At 42.7% G+C, this 24,824-nt stretch overlaps 1 protein-coding gene across 2 annotated transcripts in view; it reads left to right on the forward strand.

Moving 5' to 3' along the window:
* Nucleotides 1-24,824, forward strand: part of LOC124790102 (juvenile hormone esterase-like) — a 71,436-nt gene that overhangs the window by 19,624 nt on the left and 26,988 nt on the right. For both annotated transcript variants that reach the window (XM_047257672.1, XM_047257671.1), the window contains exons 6-9: nt 11,806-12,005; nt 15,063-15,213; nt 18,397-18,578; nt 21,637-21,766. In XM_047257672.1, coding sequence (XP_047113628.1) covers nt 11,806-12,005; nt 15,063-15,213; nt 18,397-18,578; nt 21,637-21,766 — 663 coding nt within the window. The remainder of the gene's footprint in view (nt 1-11,805; nt 12,006-15,062; nt 15,214-18,396; nt 18,579-21,636; nt 21,767-24,824) is intronic.

Genomic DNA, 24,824 nt, shown 5'->3' on the forward strand with positions numbered 1-24,824 from the left:
TTAGTTAGGTTTAAGTAGTTCTAGTCGACTGATGAGCTCAGAAGTTAAGTCCCATAGTGCTCAGAGCCATTTGAACCATTTTTTTGTTACCACTGCGGAGAGGCCGTTGGCGAAGATACACACTGAGAGTGCAAAATTACATCAGCGATAGCTACAAAAAGGAAATAAAAAAGAATTTGTTCGTAAACACTTCCTCAAAACTCTATTTAAGTCATAAATAGTTTGAAAAGCGCGGCGCGTACTGCCATACACGTAAGTTCTAGCACAGAAAACTGTTGCCCTGAAGACAATTGGGACATCTCAGTCGACGGGAAGCGGCCAGGGATTCTTCAAAAGCCACTATCAGCACATATGTCAGACTTGAGAAGCTTTTGCAAAAACAAAAATGTATTGTGCAGCTCTAAGTTCTATGGTGGACGACAGTGCTGCAATAAACGAATTTTCTATAACATGACTAAGTTTTCAGATTGCAGCTCATAAAATGCAACTTTCGAAATACGACTGTGCTTTGTTATTGCAACCATGGTTCACATTCCTTATCTCTTGGTAGTGAAGGCATATCTTCACAGCGATGTTGCATTTTCCATAATAAATGCATATTGTTTGACAAAACTGGAATTAGTAACCCACTTTCACCAAGCATGTCAGTGAAGTTCCATCTCTAACAGTGGTGGTATACTTTCCCTGAAACTTCCACCATATAACGTATATATTATTGGGTCGTACCCCTCCAGTCGAAAGTGGCTACATGTCCTGCCATATTGTTTAATGACTTATGTCATGACCATGAGCAATGTGTACCAGATGCTTATTGTTATTATTAATTGAAATTAACTTTAATTAGTAGTCATCAGCAAATCCAGTGGATGCATCCCTTATGACGTAGTGTTGTTGACGTACTTGCCAGTGACGCCTGAGAGGTGCCAGAGCTTCTTTTTATCTATAATGTTGTGTTAACGGTGAGTGCTAGGGCTGCTCCAAGAGCATGGTTTCCCTGCCGGCCTGGAATAACTGGCGAAGAAGACAGTGAGAGCCTGTAGCCGTCCTCACGGTTCATGTTGGATGACCGCACTGCCGTCTCGACGGTCTCGCCCCTGTGCTTTTTCTCTTAGTGGCAAGCGATTGCCTATATATATCAATCTCCTAGATGTATCAAGCTTCTAGATACTGTATATCATGTGATTGTTTAAACTGAATGGACATACCACACCTTCCATCGCCGATTTAGTATGCTGACCAAGGTCATGTTCTCCAATGTGTATTGTAAGACGCCCGGGGGTGTAACATCTAAATATATGCTGACCTTTCTCACATCGTATACTGCAAAAAGTCAAGTACACAGAGACGAGGGTTAGACATTTAAGGACCGCATGTTCAAACTGTACGTACGTGGCTTTCCCGCTGCTGTTTTCTTAATTCTCCCGCTGCCAGCTAAAAGCGGAGTCCTGTAATGCTTATCAGTTTCTAGGTTTGGGAGACACTCACACAATGAGATCCAAGTTTGGAACTTGCCGGTAGACTAAAACTGTGGGTCGGATAGAGACTCGGACTCGGGACCTCTGCTTTTCGCGGGCATTTGCTCTTGTAATTTTCGTAAGCGAGCTTCTGTGAAGTTTGGAAGATAGTGGACGAGGTACTGACGGAAGTAAGGCTGTGAGGATGGGCCGTGAGTCGCGCTTGTCTCGCTCAGTCGGTAGAGGATTAGCCTGCGAAAGGTAAAACTGCCGACTTCGAGTCACGGTCCGGCAAACAGTTTTAGTCTACTGGGAAGTTTCGTATCAGCGTAAACTCCACTTGAGAGTGAAAATTTCAATCTGGAAAGATCCAAGTGTACCTCACAAGCGCCAAATACATCTGATAATCAAACACTTTAATTTTTGCCCTGCACTGTTCAGACAGATATTAAAATATGATCGACGTAGTTATGTATTGACATATCAACCACGTAGTTAGTTCAAGTGCCTGGAGCACAAACGCATGAAATCGACTGCTGAAGTAGGGCGTTATAAGCCTAGATGAGTAATACACTTCTTGCAATTGGTATCAGTCCATGCTAGTTCCTTTACTTTACTCCTTGGCGCTACAGCCCGCTTACGCTCGTTCATTTCGGTCAGACCGATTAAATGTCTCTCTCTTACTTTTAATGTTCTTAAAGATAATTGTTTAGAGCACACATTGCTTGTTCCGTAACTGACCCGACGCGGATGATGGTTGGTCTCACTACACGAAACACGATTTGGGAATTATCATCCTCAAATAGATCACTCATACTGAAACGTTTAACATTATTAAAAAATACACAACGTCCTCGACAAGAATTTTGCTTCTACAACTCTACAGTAAATTGCGTGCAGCAGCCACGGCATCGACACTGCGTGATACACGCACCACGGAATCTAAGCCAGAACTAATACTCACACTCTGCACTAGCCAGATCAGCGACCTCGAATTAGCAGCGATTCTACAATATGCTTACATTCCAGCACAGAAATCTTTTCGAATTCTGGAAGAGAATTGCGAAAAACAAGAAACTAGGTCCCAATAGTACTGGTGATTGGAGGGAGTGGGGTTTCCCGTCCAACGAATACAGTCATAGCTAAACGATGACTGCATGTTCATATTATGAAAATTAGACCAAACATGGGATAATGCAAGAATATAATCCACGTGCAATAAATCAGATACATATACAAATCTACTTACACTGCAGCCCACTACGAGAACACATAATATTAATTAATTTTTTTAATGTCACAAAGATAAAGAAAGCGAATACAACAAAATATAATATCATGTAAATCCCTGAAAAAGAAGGTACATGTATGTAAACGCTACAAAAGACGCAGTCATGTTATACATCGCTGACACTGCGTAAAACCGAAACTTATGCGCTTATACGTCGGTCACAAGAAAAGCTTCCACTACTCACAGCACCGCATCACTGAGGCGTTCGTTACTGGGAAAGGTGGGGCGGTGTCGCTTTGTCGCGGCGCTGTCCGCTCGCAGATGCAAACTACATGACCGCTGTTGCACCATACACAAGTCGCGACTCCCACACACCGGATCGGTACCTCCGCTTCGCGGTAATCTGTCCGTGGCGCACATGCAACAAGTGTAACAGTGCCCTGTCGGTGCTGCCCTACTCCTGGCGTACTCACATACATTTAGATTACGACTAGCAATAGTAGCCCTTACAGTGTACTCAAATAACGTTAAACAGGAACAAACTAACTTAAACAGCGTCTGAAAAACTTTAAATGAGCCTTTGTAAATCGAACATATTGCGATCATCGTAAGTATGCGCTATCATATCTGAACATAATAGTAATTCACCTCCTCAAAAGGAGCTGTTCTAGGCGCTTCAGTCCGGAACCGCGTGACTGCTAATGTCGCAGGTTCGAATCCTGCCTCGGGCAAGGATGTGTGTGATGTCCTTAGATTAGTTAGGTTTAAGTAGTTCTAAGTTCTAGGGGACTGATGACCTCAGATGTTAAGTCCCATAGTTCAAAAAAATGGTTCAAATGGATCTGAGCACTATGGGACTTAACTTCTGAGGTCATCAGATCCCTTGAACTTAGAACTACTTAAACCTAACCAGCCTAAGGACATCACACACATCCATGCCCGAGGCAGGATTCGAACCTGCGACCGGAGCGATCACGCGGCTCCAGACTGACGCGCCTAGAACCGCACGGCCACAACGGCCGGCTCCCATAGTTCAAATGGGTTCAAATGGCTCTGAGCGCTATGGGACTTATGAGATCATCAGTCCCCTAGAACTTAGAACTACTTAAACCTAACTAACCTAAGGACATCACACACATCCATGCCCGAGGCAGGATTCGAACCTGCGACCGTAGCGGTCACGCGGTTTCAGACTGTAGCGCCTAGAATCTCACGGCCACCAAGGCCTGCTAAGTCCCATAGTGCTCAGAGAAATTTGAACCATTTTATCCAAGATACCAACTTGTTATAAACATATTTACAAATTGATACTTCAGCCATCTGACTTCTTTACAGCTAAAAATATATGAAGCAAACCTTAGTACAGTCACAAAACAATGTCAGATAGCTTAGAATGACAGAATTTCTGAGTCATTCACGAAGTATCACTCTATTTGGGTGTTCTCACTCCATAGCTCTAAACACAAAAAGAAAATTCTTACCAAACTGTTCACACGAAGTTCAATATACTCCCACAAGCTTTTCAGAAATTTATTGTCATTGCACAATACTAGCTAACAACGTAGTGACACATATTCCAGATTTGTATTTCATTTTCTAAACATTCGTCCCCTCTACTGTGCTTGTGATGCCAATACGTTCGATACATGATTCGTGCCCTTCATATTCTTTCTGCCGGAGCAGGCTTACATTCATTTAGCAATTCTCGCCATACATTGTTATTCTGCCTATTCTCTTGAATTTCTTCATCCATTGCTTCACGGTTTGACTGCGTGATCAAGTATGACCGTACAAAACTGGTTCGTGTTCTCTCACCTGCCGCTTACATTGTACCATCAGTATCACTTCTGGCTCGCTCAGGATAACCTGCTTATGCCTTCTCAGAATTTCTACAGATGCTTCATTTCTGCTAGATGTTGGTGTTCTAGGGACTTGAGTTTCTGCTCAAGAGAGTTCAAGATCTCCTGTATCTGCCTTGCCTTGTCGTCTCCATTTCATCTTGCATAATGCTGCTGAGTCTGTGTTTGCGGTATTCTGTGATGGTAAATGCAAATCAGATAAACAACATAACTCAGTCATCCCTACAACTTCCCTTACATTAATACTCCCTTTGAAGTCAATAACGGTATTCATCATAATCTTCAGCATTTAGCCTCATTGTAAGAAGGATTTACTCTTTAATTATCTTGGTTTTTGCTCCCATAGCATCTCTAATGCATATTCCATACACAGAAATATTTGGTATCCCTCTTCCCTGCTCTAACGAGTTCGTGTACAGCTTCTGTGACACTACGTTGATTTCACTACCCGAATAGACCAAAATATCTATCCGAGTTCGAAAAATATCTGTATCTATTACAGGATCCACCATCTCGGCAGGCTCTTCGCCATTTTCCCGCATCAAATCTTCAATTACTTCAGTTACATCTTCTACCTTGCGTATTGACGTAACCATTCATCCCACGTTATATATTCACAACCGGACTGCATCAGTTTTCCTCGCCTTCTTCACATCGTAGTACGTCAGGGTCGTTGTTTGCATTACGCTCCCTGTCATTCGACTCAACTTAGTGTATTGTCACGCGTTCCGTGTTGTTAACCCGTAGCTGCCGCGCTATCTGCAGTAGCCTCTGCGACGTCGAAAACTTTATTCAAATCTTCTGTCGTCCTGTCGATTCCAACGCTGGTCTTTATATCCTCTGTCATTACTCAATCGCGTACTAGCGTTCGGGTTACCGTTTCATGGTGACCCTCTTTTGTATTCAGATTCTTCACTTTCTCATCAAGTATACAACGTACGTTATCTACTTGTTCCAAAACTGATTTCGTAGCTTCTACATCGTCCTTGGAGATCGCCAGCAACTTTCCCTGAACAGCAACCGGCTATTTACATATAATCACGACACTATCGCTTCCGTTTTGTTTTATTCGTCTAAATACAGGTTTCTTTCACAGGAGTCTTGGAAAAACTTCTTTAGGTTTCTGTTACGACCTGTTTCAAAACTTCCGCCTTGGTACGGACTGTTTCGTATGTCATTTTGCTTTCACGTGGACCAGTATTGTTTTAAAAACTCATTTTCAAAGTTAGCACATGTCTCTCATTTTTGTCCGATTCTCAATCCCCAGGTACCAGTTTCACCATCCATTGTCGATGAAACGAAGCATATCTTCTGCTTTTCATCCCATAGTTCAGATAGCACATCTTTAAACTGATATAAATAGTCCCTCGGATGCCATCTTCCGTTTGGATCAATTTTTTTAAAATTTCCAATAATAATGAAGACTTCATCATTTTGTGTACCTAATAATATGGCCTCCTGTTACGCCCCCAGCGCGTTATATTGATTTGAGTTCATTTTTCACGTGTTGCCCAATCTCCTGTTTAACATTTCGAATAAGGAATCGTCTCATGGTTACCTCATTGCATATCTGGTCCACACGACGTGCGTAAGCATTTTGGTCCAGTACAACGGCCTGTACCCTATGGTTACACTCCTGCATGTCCCCATCTTGTCTCTCCAAATACTCGTCGTAGATAGCAGTTTTTCCGCTGAGTTCCTTTTGCTCTTCACCTACTTCAGATTCTCTTCGACATGCTGATCTAACCGAATGGTGAGCACGTCTGTCTTTTAATTTGTAGCCTTACTGGTTTCATCAGTCTCTGCAGAAAGATCCATACTACTCTGTTCTGTTTTCTTATCTGTTTGTTCTATCCTACTAGCGCTCTCTTCATATCCCTTCTTCAGAACTTCCGATAATCTTTGGTATTAGTAGACCTTTTCAACTGTATTTAGTCCCTTATTTTGATATCACTACCGATTCCCGGACACTAAGAATCACATCTTCATTTGAACATTTGCATAACAACGATCAAGAAGGAATAACCGTAATGAAACATCCACTGATTTGATAATTTTCTAAAGTTATTTTAAGATTTTTAAAAACTTTAAATTTTTTAAAAAAATCCTGTGCTCACATAAATACAACATTAGAGTTAAAAAGGTCCCATCCATCATTTGGAATTGGAATCTATGCATTCGGCTGTTTTTATTCAACGACATACCGCCTTTTAGCTGTGTTTTATTCTGACGGACAATGAATCTTGAGTCTAAAGTTCTGAGCTTTTAGCTCTAATGTTTCAGTTATGCGAGTACAAAAGTTTTAATATTCTTATGTAAAAGTTTAATTTTTTTTAATCTTAAAATAATTTTAGAAAACACCAGTGGATGTCTGAGGTGGTTATTCCTTCTTGATTTATTGTCAAGCAGATGTTCATCTGAGGATGTGTCTTGAAACCGGTAGTGATCTAAAAATAAAGGACTAAATACGGCTGAAGCGGTTTATTAATGCCCAAGATACGACTCATAGCCGCGGTTGCCCTACCCACAAGATTTCAGTTAATGTTATGAACACATTAGACTCAGACATTCATTCTTCTCGTGTGGGTGTATCCGGAATAGGTGACGATTCAACACCTGGACATTCAATGTCTACTGACGAACTGCAGTCTCCTAAACTGGAATTTTTCGACATCTCACTGCTGCCTGCTTCATTTTTAATCTTTATCTGGTTATTTTTGCCTGACGAGTCCGTATCTGCACCCCTAATCATTGCAACTACATTGATCTCATCTGACAGCACGAAGTAAAATATGTCACACGACCATAAAAAAATATGATTGGAAAACTGAATCACAATAACTCTCTTCTACAGTAAACAGAACGGAACAGTAATTCAAACTGTCACATTCTATTCCGTTCAAAGATGTATTCGGTGCTAGGAAGCACACCAGACAAAGATACAATGAAATAAGACAGGAATGAAATTTTTTATACGCTAGATTTAATTTTGATGTAGTATTGCACTAACAAATTAGCGTGGGCTACTATGGCCAAACTGGGCAATGACATGTACGTTACTGATTATTGTCAGAGTATTATAGGAATATTATAATTCGCCATCAATGTATTCATTGATAACTGTTTGCGTCTACTGGACCTGTCAGTCATGTTTGTGTCTCAGTGGATACGTTTATGTTATAGAGGACCCGGTTAGAAATCTTCTTCAAAAACATGTACTTCCCTTAGATTTGATACGAAGCGAAGGAATCAACCTCTTCCCTAGTTAGCATTCATCGAGAATCTCTCACTCTGGGAAATGGTGCAAGTTATTCCTGTTTATAAAGAGGGTAAGAGAACGAATGCGCAGCCTTCTGTTGCAGGATCCTAGGGCGTATTCTTGATCAAATTCTAGGCTCGAATTTCGTGACGTTCATAGAAGGTATTTACTACAATAAGATAAAAATTATCTGCAGAAAACCTGATCGTCTGCAGTGGCATTTCCCGTCCCTGTACTTGGCCAAAGGAAGACGTTTTGGTAGGGTCTATGAAGGCCATGCGTTTTATGTTCACATATTTTCTTCAAATCCTCCAATATTTGATATTCACTAGAAAATCAAGAACATAGATACATGGAAATTATATAAGGAATAAAAAACATAGACCAATGATGATGCTTTTAAATAACCTGAGACATTTTTGATCTAAATAATACATTTCACATTCGCAAAAGACAGTATAACGCTCATATTTTTCCTTTGTGTATTTGAACAACTTTCTAGTGTTCATTGCAATCTGGCTTCGCTTCTGCTTCATAAGACAAAAATAACTCAGAAGCTTTCGTCTTTAATTTGTTGATACCAAAACAACTGACCCATAAGTCAAACATTCTCAGTACTATTAAATTAGTAGCTTCAGTTTCCCACGAGATAGCTTTGCTGTTGCGTGGTGACCTTATAGTTCTCTTTCGCTTACTTTACTCACAGAAAATGGTAGAGAAAGTTATGCACATTTCATAAGCTGTTTCACTGATTTAATGCATGCATCAAACTGAGTTTGACCAAACTGGAGATTAAACTTTTGCCGAAAAATAGCAAACTAGGCAAAACTCATACATCACATTTGAATTCGGATGTAAGTAAAGAAACAAGAAATTTCCTTTCTTCTCATGTAGTCTAGCAGCTATGTGTTTTATGTCCAGTATTTGGTGATGGGTGAGCTTTGTTACATGTAGACCTCAGAAATCCCCATTAAGCCATAAAATGTGCTACGAAAAATTCGGGACTGACATGGTTTCTCTAACCTTCTTTTCAAATGGATGGAAGAAACTGATAGCTTCATGTATACACTAAGCCATATTGTTGATGTGGAAAGGAAACCACATGATCAGGCCTTGCAAACGACGCGATAGTCGACCGACCGCCGTGTAGACCTGATATTCGTCATCGGATGCGGCATGGAGGGGCATGAGATCATCACTCCGCACCCCCGGCCCTTGTCGACGTTTCGACCTTGGAGCTGCTACCTCTGAACCAGGTAGCTTCTCAGTTGGCATCACGAGGCTGAATGCACCCCAGGACAGTTCTCCCACAAAGGAAAAGTTCCTGACAGTAACGGGTTTCGAACCTGAGGCCGCTGCTTGGAGGTCTGTCGCGTTGTCCACTCTGCAACGGAGGGGGACATGGTTCATGTTGCCGTTAAAGTTTTTTGTTCAGCAGAACCAACTGAACTGAGACGACAAACAAATGAATTTAGCTTCCTACGAAATACGGGGTGACAGCTATTGAACTACAAGAAAAAAAAAAAAAAACGTAAATTATGTACAAACTACGGGGTGCACACATTTTATTCAACATGTAAACATCACTAAAGACATTCGAATTTAGGTTATGACGTGCTCGATATGCCTGCCATCAGTGGCGATGATGTGGCGCAGGCGAATAGCGAAATTCTGTATGCCCCGCTGAAGCGTCGGAACATCGATGCTCTCGAAGATCTCCTGAATGGCTGTTGTCAGCTCAGCAATGGTTTTAAGGTTATTGCTGCAAACATTGTCTTTAATGTAGCCTCACAAAAGGAGTCACACATGTTCAGATTTGGAGAACATGGCTGCCAATCGAGGCCCATGCCAGTGGCCTCTGGTACCCTAGAGCTAGAATGCGGTCCCCGAAGTGCTCCTCCAGGACATCAAACGCTCTCCTGCTTCAATGGGGTCGAGATCCGGTCTGCATGAACCACATATTGTCGAAATCAGGGTCACTTCGGAAATGGGGATGAAATCATCTTCCAAAACACTCACGTATCGTTCGGTGGTCACCGTTCCATCAAGGAATATCGCACCGATTATTCCGTGACTGGACATTTGCGCACCACACAGTCATCCATTGAGCGTGACGAGAGTTCTCGATCTCGGAATGAGGATTCTCAGTCTCCCAAATGAACCAATTTTGTTTATTGACGAAACCATCCAAATGAAAGCGGGCTTCGTCGCTAAACCAAGCCATGCGCATACGCATACATCCGTGCAGTTTGAACGTCGTAACGTACTGTCACCCAGTACAAGACCTAGTGCTACGATACTGACACGTTACTGGTCAATTCAGAATACACTACTGGCCATTAAAATTGCTACACCACGAAGATGACGTGCTACCGACGCGAAATTTAACCGACAGGAAGAAGATGCTGTGATATGCAAATGATAAGCTTTTCAGAGCATTCACACAAGGTTGGCGCCGGTGACGACACCTACAGCGTGCTGACATGATGAAAGTTTCTAACCGATTTCTCGAAAAAAATGGCTCTGAGCACTATGGGACTTAACATCTTAGGTCATCAGTCCCCTAGAACTTAGAACTACTTAAACCTAACTAACCTAAGGACATCACACAACACCCAGCCATCACGAGGCAGAGAAAATCCCTGACCCCGCCGGGAATCGAACCCGGGAACCCGAGCGTGGGAAGCGAGAACGCTGCCGCACGACCACGAGATGCGGGCCCGATTTCTCGAACACTAACAGCAGTTTACCGGCGTTGCCTGGTGAAATGTTGTTGTGATGCCTCGTGTAAGGAGGAGAAATGGCACCATCACGTTTCCGACTATAATAAAGGTCGGATTGTAGCCTATCGCGATTGCGGTTTATCGTATCGCAACATTACTGCTCGCGCTGGTCGAGATCTAATGAGTGTTAGCAGAATATGGAATCGGTGGGTTCACGAGGGTAATACGGAACGCCGAGCTGGATCCCAGCGGCCTCGTATCACTAGCAGTCGAGATGACAGGCATCTTATCCGCATGGCTGTAACGAATCGTGCAGCCACGTCTCGATCCCTGAGTCAACAGATGGGGCCGTTTGCAAGACGACAACCATCTGCACGTACAGTTCGACGACGTTTGCAGCAGCATGGACTATCAGCTCGGAGACCATGGCTGCGGTTACCTCTGACGCTGCATCACAGACAGGAGCACCTGCGATGGTGTACTCAACGACGAACCTGTGTGCAAGAATGGCAAAAGGTCATTTTTTCGGATGAAACAAGGTTCTGTTTACAGCATCATGATGGTCGCATCCGTATTCGGCTACATCGCGGTGAACGCACATTGGAAGCGTGTATTCCTCATCGCCATACTGGCGTATCACCCGGCGTGATGGTATGGGGTGCCATTGGTTACACGTCTCGATCACCTCTTGTTCCCATTGACGGCACTTTGAACAGTGAACGCTACTTTCAGATGTGTTACGACCCGTAGCTCTGCCCTTCATTAGATCCCTGTGAAACCCTACATTTCAGCAGGATAATGCACGGCTGCATGTGACAGGTCCTGTACGGGCCTTTGTGGATACAGAAAATGTTCGACTGCTGCCCTGGTCAGCACATTTTCCATATCTCTCACCAATTGAAAACGTCTGGTCAATGGTGGCCGAGCAACTGGCTCCTCACAATACGCCAATCACTACTCTTGATGAACTGTGGTATCGTGTTGAAGCTGCATGGGCAGCTGTACCTGTACCCGGCATCCAAGCTCTGTTTGACTCAATGCCCAGGCGTATCAAGGCCGTTATTACGGCCAGAGGTGGTTGTTCTGGGTACTGATTTCTCAGGATCTATGCACCCAAATTGCGTGAAAATGTAATCACATGTCTGTTCTACTATAATATATTTGTCCAATGAATACCCGTTTATCAACTGCATTTCTTCTTGGTGTAGCAATTTTAATGGCCAGTAGTGTACATACAAAGTAAATAGCTCACTCTTTCGACTGTTTGTCATTCCGACAGGCCTGTTCTCGCGGCTGATTATCCAGAGCGGTAACTTCATCGGGTCCTCAGCTCCCCTGGAAGCGGCTCGTAGGAACGCCTTCAGACTGGGGGCTGCCCTGGGCTTCGAGACGGATGATTCCCAGCAGCTGGTGGACTTCCTGCGCTCTGTCAACGCTACAGACCTGCTGGTGGACAGCTCAGTCATACTGACAGACGAGGTTTGATGTGTGATTTTGGCAGTCATAGCATCATCTAATGGTGCATTTTCGGCAAATACACATTCACATAATGACCAAAGAGATTAATGCTCTGAAGTATATGTAAAATATATGTTTAATTGGTATCACTCCAGCAGCAGAGCACAGTATCCTTATCATATGTATGTATGTGTCGGTTCCAGCAGCATATTGCAGGATCGCCTGGAACAATTTCACGCAAATTTGTAACACATATGATTGACTATCAGTAAAAATACGCTGTTGGGGTAAAACTGCCATGGCATCCTTATCGATAAGGTAGGATATCGAGGGGAAGATACGTTAAAGTAATCGTACACGAACTGACGTGTGACGAATCCATGGTTTTCAATGTGCTCATCTGACTGGTGGAATTTCTGTGGCATTTCACTCCTAGGTGTTAGGCGGGAGTGGGGGAGGCTGGAATTTGGGATCTGACGAGTTGACGCAAGATGGTCCAAAACGGCGAATATCCGTGTCACATCCATAGTATTCATTGTTGCTTGGCTGAGTGGTAACAGTTCTGTAGCCAACTGGCTCGTGGCGGAGGTGTAGAGTCGGATTGGGATGGGGGTCACGTCTAAACCATAAGTTTGGAATGTGTGGAACAGTTTCAAAAAAAGTGGTACTCATATCTATCAGCTTCTGTCTGTATGTAGATCTGGGATAGGAAATGCATAGCATTCCTACGTGCAGAAGTGGGTATGAGAAGTTGTTGATAGAGAGAATGAATATAGATGATAGGTGTTAGTGTCATATCCAAACGTTTTTGTGGTCATTCGTTTATTGGTGCCGTTCCCTACGACATTTCACCTCTTCTGTGGAGGAGGAGGGGGTGAGAGTGGCTGGAGTGGCAGAATTAGAATTAGGGTGAAATAAAAATAATCAACTAGCAGAATATACACTTTGGTGACAAAAGTCATGGGACACCTCCTAATATCGTGCCTGACGCCCTACTGCCCGGCGGGTGCAGCAACTCGACGTGTTGTGGACTCAACAAGTCGTTGGAAGTCCCCTGCAGAAATACTGAGCCAATGTGCCTCTACAGCCGACCACAACTGCGGAAGTGCTACCGCTGCAGGATTTGTGCACGAACTGATCCCCCGATTATGTCCCATAAATGTTCGTTGGGATTCATGGAAGGCGCTCTGGGTGACCAAATAATTCGCTGGAATTGTCCACAATGTTCTTCAAACCAATGACGAACAACTGTTGACCAGTGGCATGTTTGGGAACATCAAGTGCATGAATGGCTGCAAATGGTCTCCAAGCAGCCGAACATAATCATTCCCAGTCATTGATCGGTTCACTTGAACCAGAGGACCCATTCCATTTCATGTAAACACAGCCCCTCTGTTATGGAGGAACCACCAGCTTGCACAATGCCTTGTTGACAACTTGGCGTCATGGGATCTGCGCCACAGCCACACTCGAACCCTAAGATCAGCTCTTACCGGCTGAAAGCGGGACTCATCTGACCAGGTCACGGTTTTCTCGTCGCCTAGGGTCCAACCGATATGTTCACGAGCCCGGGAGAGGCGCAGGGGCGATAATGTGCTGCTAGCAAAGGCACCCGCGTCGGTCGTCCGGTGCCATAGCCCACTAACGACAACACTAACACATACGTTCGTCGTACGTCCCACATTGATTTCTGCGGTTATTTCACGCAGTGTTGCTTGTATGTTAGCACTGACAACTGTATGCAAAAGCTACTGCTCTCCGTTCGGTAAACGAAGGCTGTCGGCCACTGCCTTGTCAGTGGTGAGAGGTAACGCCTGAAATGTGATATTCTCGGCACACTATTCACACTGTGTATCTCGGAATATTGAATTCCCTAACGATTTCTGAAGTGTAATGTAGCATGCTTCTAGCTCCAACTGCCATTCTGCGTTCAGAGTCTGCTAATTTCCATCGTGCGACCATCATCAAGTCGGAAACCTTTTCACAAGAATCACTTAAGTATAAATTGCACCGCCCTTTTATACCTTTTGTACGCGATACTACCGCAGTCTGCATATGTATATATCGCTATTCCTTGACTTTGTCACTTCAGTGTGTTTAGTGAAAACGTACATACCATTCGACGACCTTCGCATGCTGACACTTGGCGGTTCAGGCCCTTATCTAACGTGTAAATGAGAGCTGAACAGGTGACACTACGGAGTTTGAGAGGACGAAAGTATTTGGCGGCAGAGGGATAGCACGATCCGTCTCTGAAACTGAATATACATTTAGCCTCACGATGCTGGTAGAGCGTAATAGGATGTACAAGATAAGCAAATGATCTGTCCATACACTTGATTTCATTTAAAATTAATTATAATAGTCTAGATCGTAAGGTACGTTTATAAAAAAAGTGACCGGTTTCTATCATCACTTGATCAGCTTCAAACCTACAATTGTAATGTAATACGGGACAAAAATTAGAGGGATGCATTAAAATAAGTTAGAATTACCTATAAAATTACAAAGCACGGTTATACCAATATTGATGGATTAATTTGTGAAAGACAAAGGTATAATTTGGTAACATACACAGTCCTCAATTACTGCCCAGTGGAGTACGGCAGACGCCCAAAGCCTAATTCTCTTGAGGAGTGTACCAGTTTCTTGCAGCCGTTGCTGTAGTCAAATGAAAATGGTATGAGATGTCATAATTAAAATGGTGACTGACTCTTCCCAATTGATGTGCATACCTTGAAGTGCGAAATTTGAAAGTGATCCGATCTTCAAACTAATTTTGTATTCAAACGTTGCATCAATGGGCACCGTTCCTTATTAGAACTTTGTCTATTAAGTCTCCTCTACAAAGGCTAGAGGCCTGTAATAGTAATCCTGTGTAAGTAGATCCACTAGTGGTATCAAATAGTTTGACAATGCAAGATTTTCATGAGACTGGCAATAAAGAGCCCGGATACGGACACCAGGATAGCTGGAAACAAGAAGAATATTTTTCATGGACTCACTTTTTGTTAATGTGCTGTTTACAAGGTGGAAGTAATAAATGTAACTATTGCGAGAACAAGTTTTTGGTTTCAGGAGAAGCTGTTATACTCGTATGCTCTCTGGTCACCGCATATCGAAGCAGAGCATGAGGGCGCTTTCATCTCAGAACCTCCAATCCAGCCGCTCATCGATGGCCGTTTCCTACAAGTGCCCATCATGACAGGCGTCACTTCCGCTGAAATTGGTACGTATCTACAAATTATACACCAGAGGAGTGCACCATATCCGTAAAACGATGTAATAATATTAATACAAACTTGTGGGATATACCGTAATCACCGATAAAATATTAATAGTTTCTGTGTAAACTACTGTGTGATTATAAATAAAGGTTAAGGAGGCCTACAAATGTAGTCTCGCGTTGCCAAATGAATGAGTAAATGCAAGTGCGGTCCTATTTCGGTTATAATAGTACATGGTACTGGTTGAGCCCACCAGCTCCTTTCTTGCGGCCTAACCCGTATGGTAGAGAGCGTCACCCGACGGTGGTGCTTAGTACAGATCAGAAATAAGTTCCGTATATTCGTTTGAAACTCGCTAGCGAGTGACATGACGTCATTCCGAACTCTATCTCATTGTGCTCCTGGACTCGACCTGTGAGTCGTTGCCGCTGCTCACTTGTCACTGGTAGCTGTTGTCGGTTACAAGTGGACTGGACTCGCTCAGAAACGAAAGGGAGTACACGAGTTCGCAAGTATAGCGGCGGACTCGTGGCATTTCCGTTATGTACACAACTTTCTTGAAAGAAATTTCCGGCAGTAGTCTGTAGATTATGATCATTTACTTCACAGACTCATGATTTCGGATTTATATCCACCTTCAAGAGCAAGTTTCAGTGTCCAAGCTGACCAAATGACTTAAGCAACCACTAGGGCTGACAATCATTCTGTACCAATATAATGACTGATCAGTTAGCAGCGAATACCGTTCTATACAGGGTGACTCACCTAACATGACCACTGGAAACACCTCCCAGACTACAACAAACACTGAATAACCAATTCCGCATACCGAAAGCGAGTAGTAGGGCTGGTGTAAATGGTTAATACAGACCACTGAGAAATGCACGGAAGTATGATTTTTCAAAACGTACTTAAATTTTTTTGAAACGGAAACCTATTTTTATTTTCCCATTTAAAACAACATAAGTACGTGTTGAATATCACCCTTCCGTGCATTTTTCAGTGGTTTGTATGAACTATTTAAACCAGCCCATCTTCTCACTTTCGGTCTGCATAATTGGTTATTCAGTGTTTGTTGTAGTTTGGTGGGTGTTTCCAGTGATAATGTTAGGTGACCCACCCTGTGTGTGTCTGTGTGAGAGTGAATATTTATTCACCTATTCCAGACATCACTCCTGTAATGGAACACATTTGGAACTGTGTACACTGCATCAAGCAATTTTCCTCTTACACCCTGTACAGTCTCACAAAACACAGCTTCGTCAGGCCATCTAATCCCGAGAATCGGTCTTAACGACTTGTTACTCGTTTTCGCATCTTCCATGGTTACAGTAAGTCACCACTAGCCTTGATCTCCTTCATGCTTCAGTAAAAGAGAAAAAGTCGAGCATGAAGCGACCGCAGCGTCACAGTTACCAGACACGTCGTACTCGTGGAACTACAGTGGGAACAACGGAAGCGCGTTTGCACTCATGTAGCAGTCGTGCCTTGATTTTGTAAAGTATGCCACCCGAAACAATAGTCTAGGACTCTCTCCATTTCTGACCTCAAGTGCTATCCCCATACGCCTGCATACTGTATCCAGTCACTCCACTGGCGGAAGAGGACGGGGCAGTCGGGCTGTACTGATGGACCCACCAAGGCTCATGGATGGAGGCTCAACAAATAATCAGATTTGGAATAGAGGAAATAAAACATCAGTGATTGCAACTAAAGAACATTGTGACGCTGACTAAAAAATGCACTGATGTGTACACAGCGACGCTTGACGTTAATTGTATTAATAATAGCCGCTAATGGAGTTCCAGATGACATGCTGTATTCTAAAGAAACGACAACTAAACACAGGAAATATACCAGGAAAACGTCAACAAACGTAGAATCCATGTTGTGACATAAAAGTAAATAGGTATATACTAAGATGGTATCTGTTCTTTCGAACATGTCCGAAAGAACAGATACCATCTTAGTATATATATAGTTAAGGCTCACCGGCCACTTGACCATCTTCTTCTTCTATGCGAATGCACAAACAGTGCCCGAACTCTTACGGGAATCGGCAACGCGCCGCGAGTAATGAGTATAATGGGCGGGGGCACTACGAATGTAGTGCGGGACAACACATTGAGAATGTGGGTTTCGCGGGAGGCGTGCCAGAGATAAATCCCTGCAGTCGCGCTATCCTCTGTGTCCTCGGTGGCTCAGATGGGTAGCCGGCACGGTAACTCAGCGTGTTCGGTCAGAGGGTTAGCTGCCCTCTGCAATAAAGAAACTGAGTGCATGAATCAACAACGAACTTCACCCGTTGTCGTGGGACGTCCGCAACGAACAAATGTAACGAACAAGAACGAACAAAATAAGATAAAAAAAAGAGATGGATAGAGCGTCTGCCATGTAAGGAGGAGATCCCGGGTTCGAGTCCCGGTCGGGGCGCATATTTTCATTTGTCCCCGTTGACATATGTCAACGCCTGTAAGCAGCTAAGGGTGTTCATTTCATTCTATAGTATATAGGTGTTACAAAAGTATTCATATAATACAATACAATATCTGGAACCAAACAGTACACGTATGATAACATTTTGTAATGTTTCTAACAATGCTAATTTTGCATCTTTTCAAATAAAGGAAAACCTACTGATGATTTCGGCATTGTCGCTGAAACTAGGTTCGGAACGAACATTAAACAATAGTGTTTTGCAGCAAGGCGGGCCCACAATCCCATATTGTTCTTTTTGCAAACATGGACCAAACGGAAGAATCTCAAGTTACAAATCAGCTTTCGTTCTTTACAGAGCCTCCTCACCGAGTGCTGCAGTGATAATGCTAGGGCTGCAATTCCCGATCATGTGCACCATGTGCGCAACAACAATAGCTAGCGATAACCAGGGTATCACTTTCTTAGTTGGCATGTGTCAAACCAGAAAATGGACTTGCAGTGTGTGTTGGCAGCTGAAATTTGTACTGTGTATTTGTAGTGGCGCTAACTATGAGAACTAAAAAAATTACTACCGATTTCGACATGAGATTTGAGATCACTCCCTTGTCAGCTCGCCAGCTTGACGACTCAGGAGGCCTAGCCCGTGGCCCGTAACGGCCAGGCTGTGAGACACGGCCTGAGTTTGCTGAAACCTGCACCGTGCACGAATCTAGTTTCGGTACTTACTGCTGTCTGTTTTTGTTCAGGTTTTGGGATACTTAACCAGCCCGATAGGATCAACACTCTCAACAACCAGTTTGTGGAGTCGGTCGGGCCCTGTCTGCACCTGTCAACAGTAGAGGAACAACAAGCTGCAGCAGCCAAAGTGAGAGAGTTCTACTTCGGCAACGACACTATCTCTGCAGATAATCCTGACGCTCTGGTGTATGTGAGTAATTGTTACGTCTACTAGTGTGCAGTGGGAGAACTAAAGAACTAATGATCACACGTGTCTGAAATTTTGCACCGTACCTTACATTGTCAATTGAGCATTATTTACGGGCGGCAAGCCATCACTATTATTTACTAACAGTTAAGTTATTTTTAATGTTTTTCGTTTTGGACTTAAAAAAATCTCATGGGAGGTCAGGAAAGGATAGGTACTTTATTTTAATTTCTATAATAATGTGTCACATCACCACTATTTGCAGAGCAGCCACGTAGGTGTAGATGTAGACGTAGATTCAAAGGCTGAAAAACTGCAATAAATAATTCCTAGTATTTTTAACACATCAGGAGAAAAATCAGGAAAATTTGAAAACGTCGAATACCCATTGTGTGCAACTGTTACTTTATCTTTTTTTCACACTAGTATAAAAATCCATGTGCTACCACAAGAAGGAAAGCAGGAAGGCCGATTATGACTTAATGTTCCGGCGACGATGTGATCGTGTAATAAGAAACCACTGACAGTTTAGAAAGAGTTTCGGGAGAATGTATGTCCTTGCAAACTTTACAAGACAAAATTCCTACCGTAGTAATTTTGATAACCCGAATCACCTTTAAGTGTGAACCTGGGGTGGAGGAAATATTGACCTGAAAAATGACGAGATCTGCATTGCTTGACAAAAAAGTGAAAAACCCAGGCACCGCGATAGGATCTCAGTGGAACTTTGAAAACGCATGTGCGATCAGCTGGTGTGTAAATGATCAGAGTTGCAATTCTCTGTAATAGGTGGAACGACCACCAGAGTGCTGTAATGTTGCTAATGTTTCATTTTGTTTGTTTTTCTGGTAACAAGAGGCGTGAACATTGTCAGATGTTGGATTATAGTTGTCAGGAACACGAAGAAGCTGCATACTCATGTGAGACAGCGTTATCAGTTCCTGCTGGAGTTTGAAAGGGATCTCATTGTGGGTCTCTACTTGGCCGGCTGGTCGAATCACGCAACATTCAAATTTTTGGGGGGTCATTCGAGTGCGACAGTGGCCTTATATTGGAATGCTTGGGAATGTGAAGGTTGGTCTACTCGTCGATAAGATTCTAATAGACCACCACAAAGAAGCCTCGCAATTTTGTATGCCAAGCACATCATAGCCCCTTTATATCTTCGTTTGCTTTCCGAAAAAAGTAATGGACCCCTGCAAGATTCTTTCTCATGCCACACCACTGGTTGCAGATGAGCAGCAGCCTGACTAAGGAATTACCATCCAGCGCGTAGGCTCACGTCAGCACAACACAAAGAGCTGCTGCGTAAGGAGTTGCAACAGCGTGACCAGAAAGAGGGGACTGCTGATGAATGGCGTCGTATTTTGTTCAGCGGAGACTCGTCGGCGAATATGGCACTGACCTGGTGAAAGGTTCTATCCTTCCCATGTTCTAGAGACACACGGAGTCATGCTGTGGGGACCCATCGACTCTGACATCAGAGCACAACTGGTTGTGGTAGAAAAGGCTCTCACGGCACACCGATACGTCATCATCCTGCATCCTCATGTTTTATCTCTCATGCGACAGCATTGCAATGCCATATTTCAACAGGACAATGCTCGTCCACACACGGCAAGTAACTTTATGTACTGTCTGAAAGACGTTGAGGAACTCCCGTGGTTAGCAAGATCCCAGATCTGTTCTTTCCACATCCCAGAGACTCCTCTCCAAGGGATCCATGGATAACGATAAACGTAATGTAAAAATGTAATAGAACTTTTGTGGGACCACCTCGGGCGTATACTCAGACCCAGTGTCAGTATCAAGTATATCACGAAGCAGTTACAACAGTTGTGGGCAGGTTTTATGGCACTCTCCTTAACAGAATCAGAGCATCACCCACGTCAAAGGAGGTGTAGCGTCATAGTCATAAGTGGGCTAATGCTGCCAAGTTCTTTCTGATTCTGATCCGATTTTGTAATCGCTAAAACATCGCGTAACCCCTCAAACCATGAATGTTGTTGTCGTTTCCTCCTCTCCTTCAGGGCGCTTCACTTTTTTGTCAGGCAGTGTATATATTTTAAAGAATTTTGATGGTTCTGAATCTGCGACTGTCTGCCACATTCGTGTGTTATATAAGACAACACAAAATGAATATATGTATTACAAAGGGCTGTAACTATATAATGCTTAGCGATGTATCACTAAGGATTTTAGAGGATGTAAAAAGCCGTTCAAAATTTCGATCTTTTTAGATCAACGTCTTCAAAATTTTAGGACTGGTCCTACTGGGCATTCCGACGCTACGTTCTGCTCTTAACACTTTGATCTCTGGACGTGAAACCTGTGGATTTCTGTTTATAGGATTATATGAAACATTCGTATGTGCCTGTTTTACCGAAAATCTCGTAATTGCAGAACTCAAAATGTGCGTTGCTAATGCGCCCATGTCGGTGATTTCACATATACTCCAGAATCTAAGGCACGAAATGGATTATCGCTTAGATGTTGCCTCATATAAAAGAAATATGAAGTATGAAAAAAATTATTTTGAACTTTCTTTTACATTCTCTGTAAATGTTATTCATATATCGCTATGCACTGAACATTTACGGGCGTTCGTAATCGCTATATTAATTTTGAGTACGTTTTCTTCTTCAAACATCGAGCAGTATTCATTACGCATTTAAAAAAGGCGTAAATCGGTTCATCTGTGGAGCGATACTGTTTTATTCACGATATTTTTCCATCCTTCAGATTTTACTGAACACAGCAGTGTTTTTATGTTCTCTCTGACAGAGTATTTTTGTGGTATTCTGAATGGTACTTTGTGCTCAGAGAGTCTAACGGTCGCACAATGCAATCCTGTCGCTATTACAACTTTTGTAAGAGCTGTCTTACTAGACAACTACCCATCGAATGCAAATAAGTTCCATACTTTCATTTGATACATCTGAAGCTAAATGTAGTCTTAAGAGAACTTCACAATTATTGCAAATAAAGTGCAAAGTTTTCCTTATTCATCTCAGTGTCCCTGTGATACAAATAACTAGTTACTTTTCTTTCCTTGAGACAGTTCAACCTCGACAAGGGAAGTTTCGAACCTACTGACGCTCTCGTAAGGAAAGTGACTGAAATCACTGACTTGCCAGTGTTCTATTATGAGTTTGATTACCGCGGTGAACATGTGAATGCCACAGAATGGGGTAAGTACAAAGAACTTCAAGGTAACGTGTTTACATGTAGACCATAGGCGGATAATTGACGAAAATTAAGTTTAAGTGTACTACTACAGTTTGAAAGAAATCATCTACACTCAAGATCTCCTATTATCTAGCCACTGTCCCAGCCTTTTTTATCTAATTTTGCGCTTTCTTAACGTACTACGTCCTCGATGAGGTTCTCAGTCACTTACTCTTTTCGTAATCACCAACTTTGTCTACACTACTAACCAACATTGTCACTAATTCAGTCTCACCAATCTCAGAAGTAAATAATTTCATTCTAGACAACTTCACAGATTCCAATACAGGAAATCATCTTGTATGGGTCGTAATGTATCGCACATTGCTTCAGCTGCAAAATAGAATTTTCATTAACGAGAAAAAACACCATATTTAGGAACGAATACACTACAAACATTTTCGTTTCTCAGTTTAAAATAACGACATCACTTATATTTTACAGTTTTGCCTGTGTAAATATCTTCAAACAGAAACATAATAAATATATATAATGTTCTTGTGATTCAGTTCCAGTAATATCAGTATACGTGCGAATCACATGTTACCAGCCAAGCGTCCCCTCTCGTACACTCAACTGTTTTTACAACTCCGCCAGTCTCCAGCCCGCTCTACTGGGCTACTGTACGCAACAGATCGTGATTAAAGATGCATGAAACCTCAGACACTGTTTCACCGTTTTTATAAGAATTGGAAGTTTGCTGTTTCTAGTTTGTCTATCTTTATCTGTATCATAAGGATCCACTCAAGACCCCTAAAATCATCACCCCCCGCCCCCAACCATCCTGTACCCCACCACCTCTCTCTCAAACTTTGTTACTGGAAATGGTAGCACAGTTAAAAGCAGTTAATAAGGAGATGCATGGTCTATTAGAAGCGCAGTCGACACAGCAAAGTGCAGATTTGTCAGCTGTGAGTTTAGCTGCTCCTTTCTCTTGTAGCTCAACCTAGGATGTGGTACCGTTTGTGAAGGATCTTAGGAATTTGGTAGAGATGGAATGACGGTCTGACAAGGAATTTTGTGGGTAGCAAAATTAAGATTAACTGGGGAAGCAAAAGTTTAAGAGTGTTGTACAGAGACTCTCAAGGGAACTGAAACATTTGAAGAATTTAAAAGGGAGGTAGTTCAAAGGTATAGGAAGCATAACAGTGCCAAACATTTTAGAGAACAGTTGGGCATGGGACCTAAGCATGATGAATCACTAGAAGAATACGCGGATAGGATAAGAAAGATTAGCAGTTGTACATACGATTGGGACAGGATGCTGTGGTGAATGAAGTAATTTTACGGGAGGCTGGGCAGAGGATGCTTGACGCATTTTAAGAGGTTTGTCTTCGGAAATGTCATGGACAGTGCAAACAGGGGCTCTGGCTGATTTCTTCACTGCTGACAGGAAACGCCAACGAGAACCTGAGGTCCAATTACAGGCATTCCCAGTAAAATTACTCGTATATGCTACAGAATCGAATGCAGAGGTGAATCGTGTTGTGAAATGAGTAATGGGGAAGAAGACTTTCAGGATGTTGTTGGACACAGGGGCATATGTGTCGATTGCCAGTGGGACCTGGTGGAACATAAGCAGTGGAACCCAACATGGCATAGATTGCATGGAATCGGGGATAAAGATTGCACACTGTTGGGATCAGTGGACATGGATTTTTTCCTGGGTACATTTTAGTTCAGACAATGTATAGAAACTACGCCGTATGTAAGTCAGTGTTATGAGATGATTCTGGGTTTGAATTTCTTGCATCAGAACTGTGCGAAAATTGTACTTGTGGTGGAACTTGATGGAAAAATGTATGAGTTGGCCGAAACTGTTGCCATTGTATCGATGCCACAAGGGAACTCCATCGAGTATCACAAACCTCTTAAACCATGAACAATCACACTAAGAATGTTAAGTCTAGGTTACCGGTAAGGATGTTGTGTGTGGTACAACCGTTGGAAGTAAATGAAGTGTTGGATCAGGCAGGTTGATTAGTGAAAAGAAGGGCTGTATGCAAACAAGAGGTAAATGCGGAAAAATGGAACCTGTGTTAGTCCATAATTCCAGTGCCAAGGACTGAAGTTTAACACAAGGGTTGTTAATAGCTAACATGGATATCCTGGAAGAGCAAGAAAAAAGTGGAATAATTACTATTGGAATTTAAGGATTTTTTTTCCAAAATGACTGTAGCCACCAGTGCATATTATGAGGCACCAAATACAGAGAATGATTCACTGATTTACAGCAAAACATATAGGTTACTGAGGTAATTGCCGCCATTTCTGGAGGAAATCGTCAATCAGCAGCTAAAGGATGAGATTATTGAGGAGAGTTGTCGGAATCCATAAAAAAATCAGAAGATGGATCACGAAAAAATAGGTTTCGTTGCGATTATCGACACCTGAATGTCAAGACTGTAATTGCTGCCTACTCTTTGCTGAACTTAATAGAAACTATATATTATTTAAGCCATTGCAAATATTTTTCGGCGATGGACTCAAAAAGCAGCTCCTATCAACTAGAAGTAGCTCGAGAGCACTGACTAAAAACAGCGTTTTCTTCAGCTTGGGAACATCATCAGTTCTGGAGGATGCCTTTTGGAGTGAAATACGCACCTGCAACGTTTCAGAGATTGCTGGACGGGGTTCTGAGGGGTTTAAAAACACATCAGTGTATGGTGTATCTTGAATCGTCTTTGCGAGTGACATGGAGCAGGACATACAACACTTAAGGGAGCTATTCTTAAGGTTGAGCAAGTTCAATGTTGAGTGCAGAGAAGCGTAGTTTTATGTCAGAAGAGGTGGAATACCTTGGTCACGTTCTTGTTAAGGGTGGGGTTGAGATGGACCCAAGTTTAGTTAAAGCTGAACATGAATGTCCTGTACCTGAATCGTCAAAGACACTGCAATCGTATCTTGGCATCACGATTTATTATAGAAGGTTCGTAAAAGGATTTGCAAGTACTGCCAGGACATTATTGCAATTGCTGGAGAACGGTTCAGACTTTGTTTGGTCAGAGGATTGTCAGCGTG

This window comes from Schistocerca piceifrons, chromosome 3 (genome assembly GCF_021461385.2).
Source record: "Schistocerca piceifrons isolate TAMUIC-IGC-003096 chromosome 3, iqSchPice1.1, whole genome shotgun sequence".
Classification (NCBI taxonomy): domain Eukaryota; kingdom Metazoa; phylum Arthropoda; class Insecta; order Orthoptera; family Acrididae; genus Schistocerca; species Schistocerca piceifrons.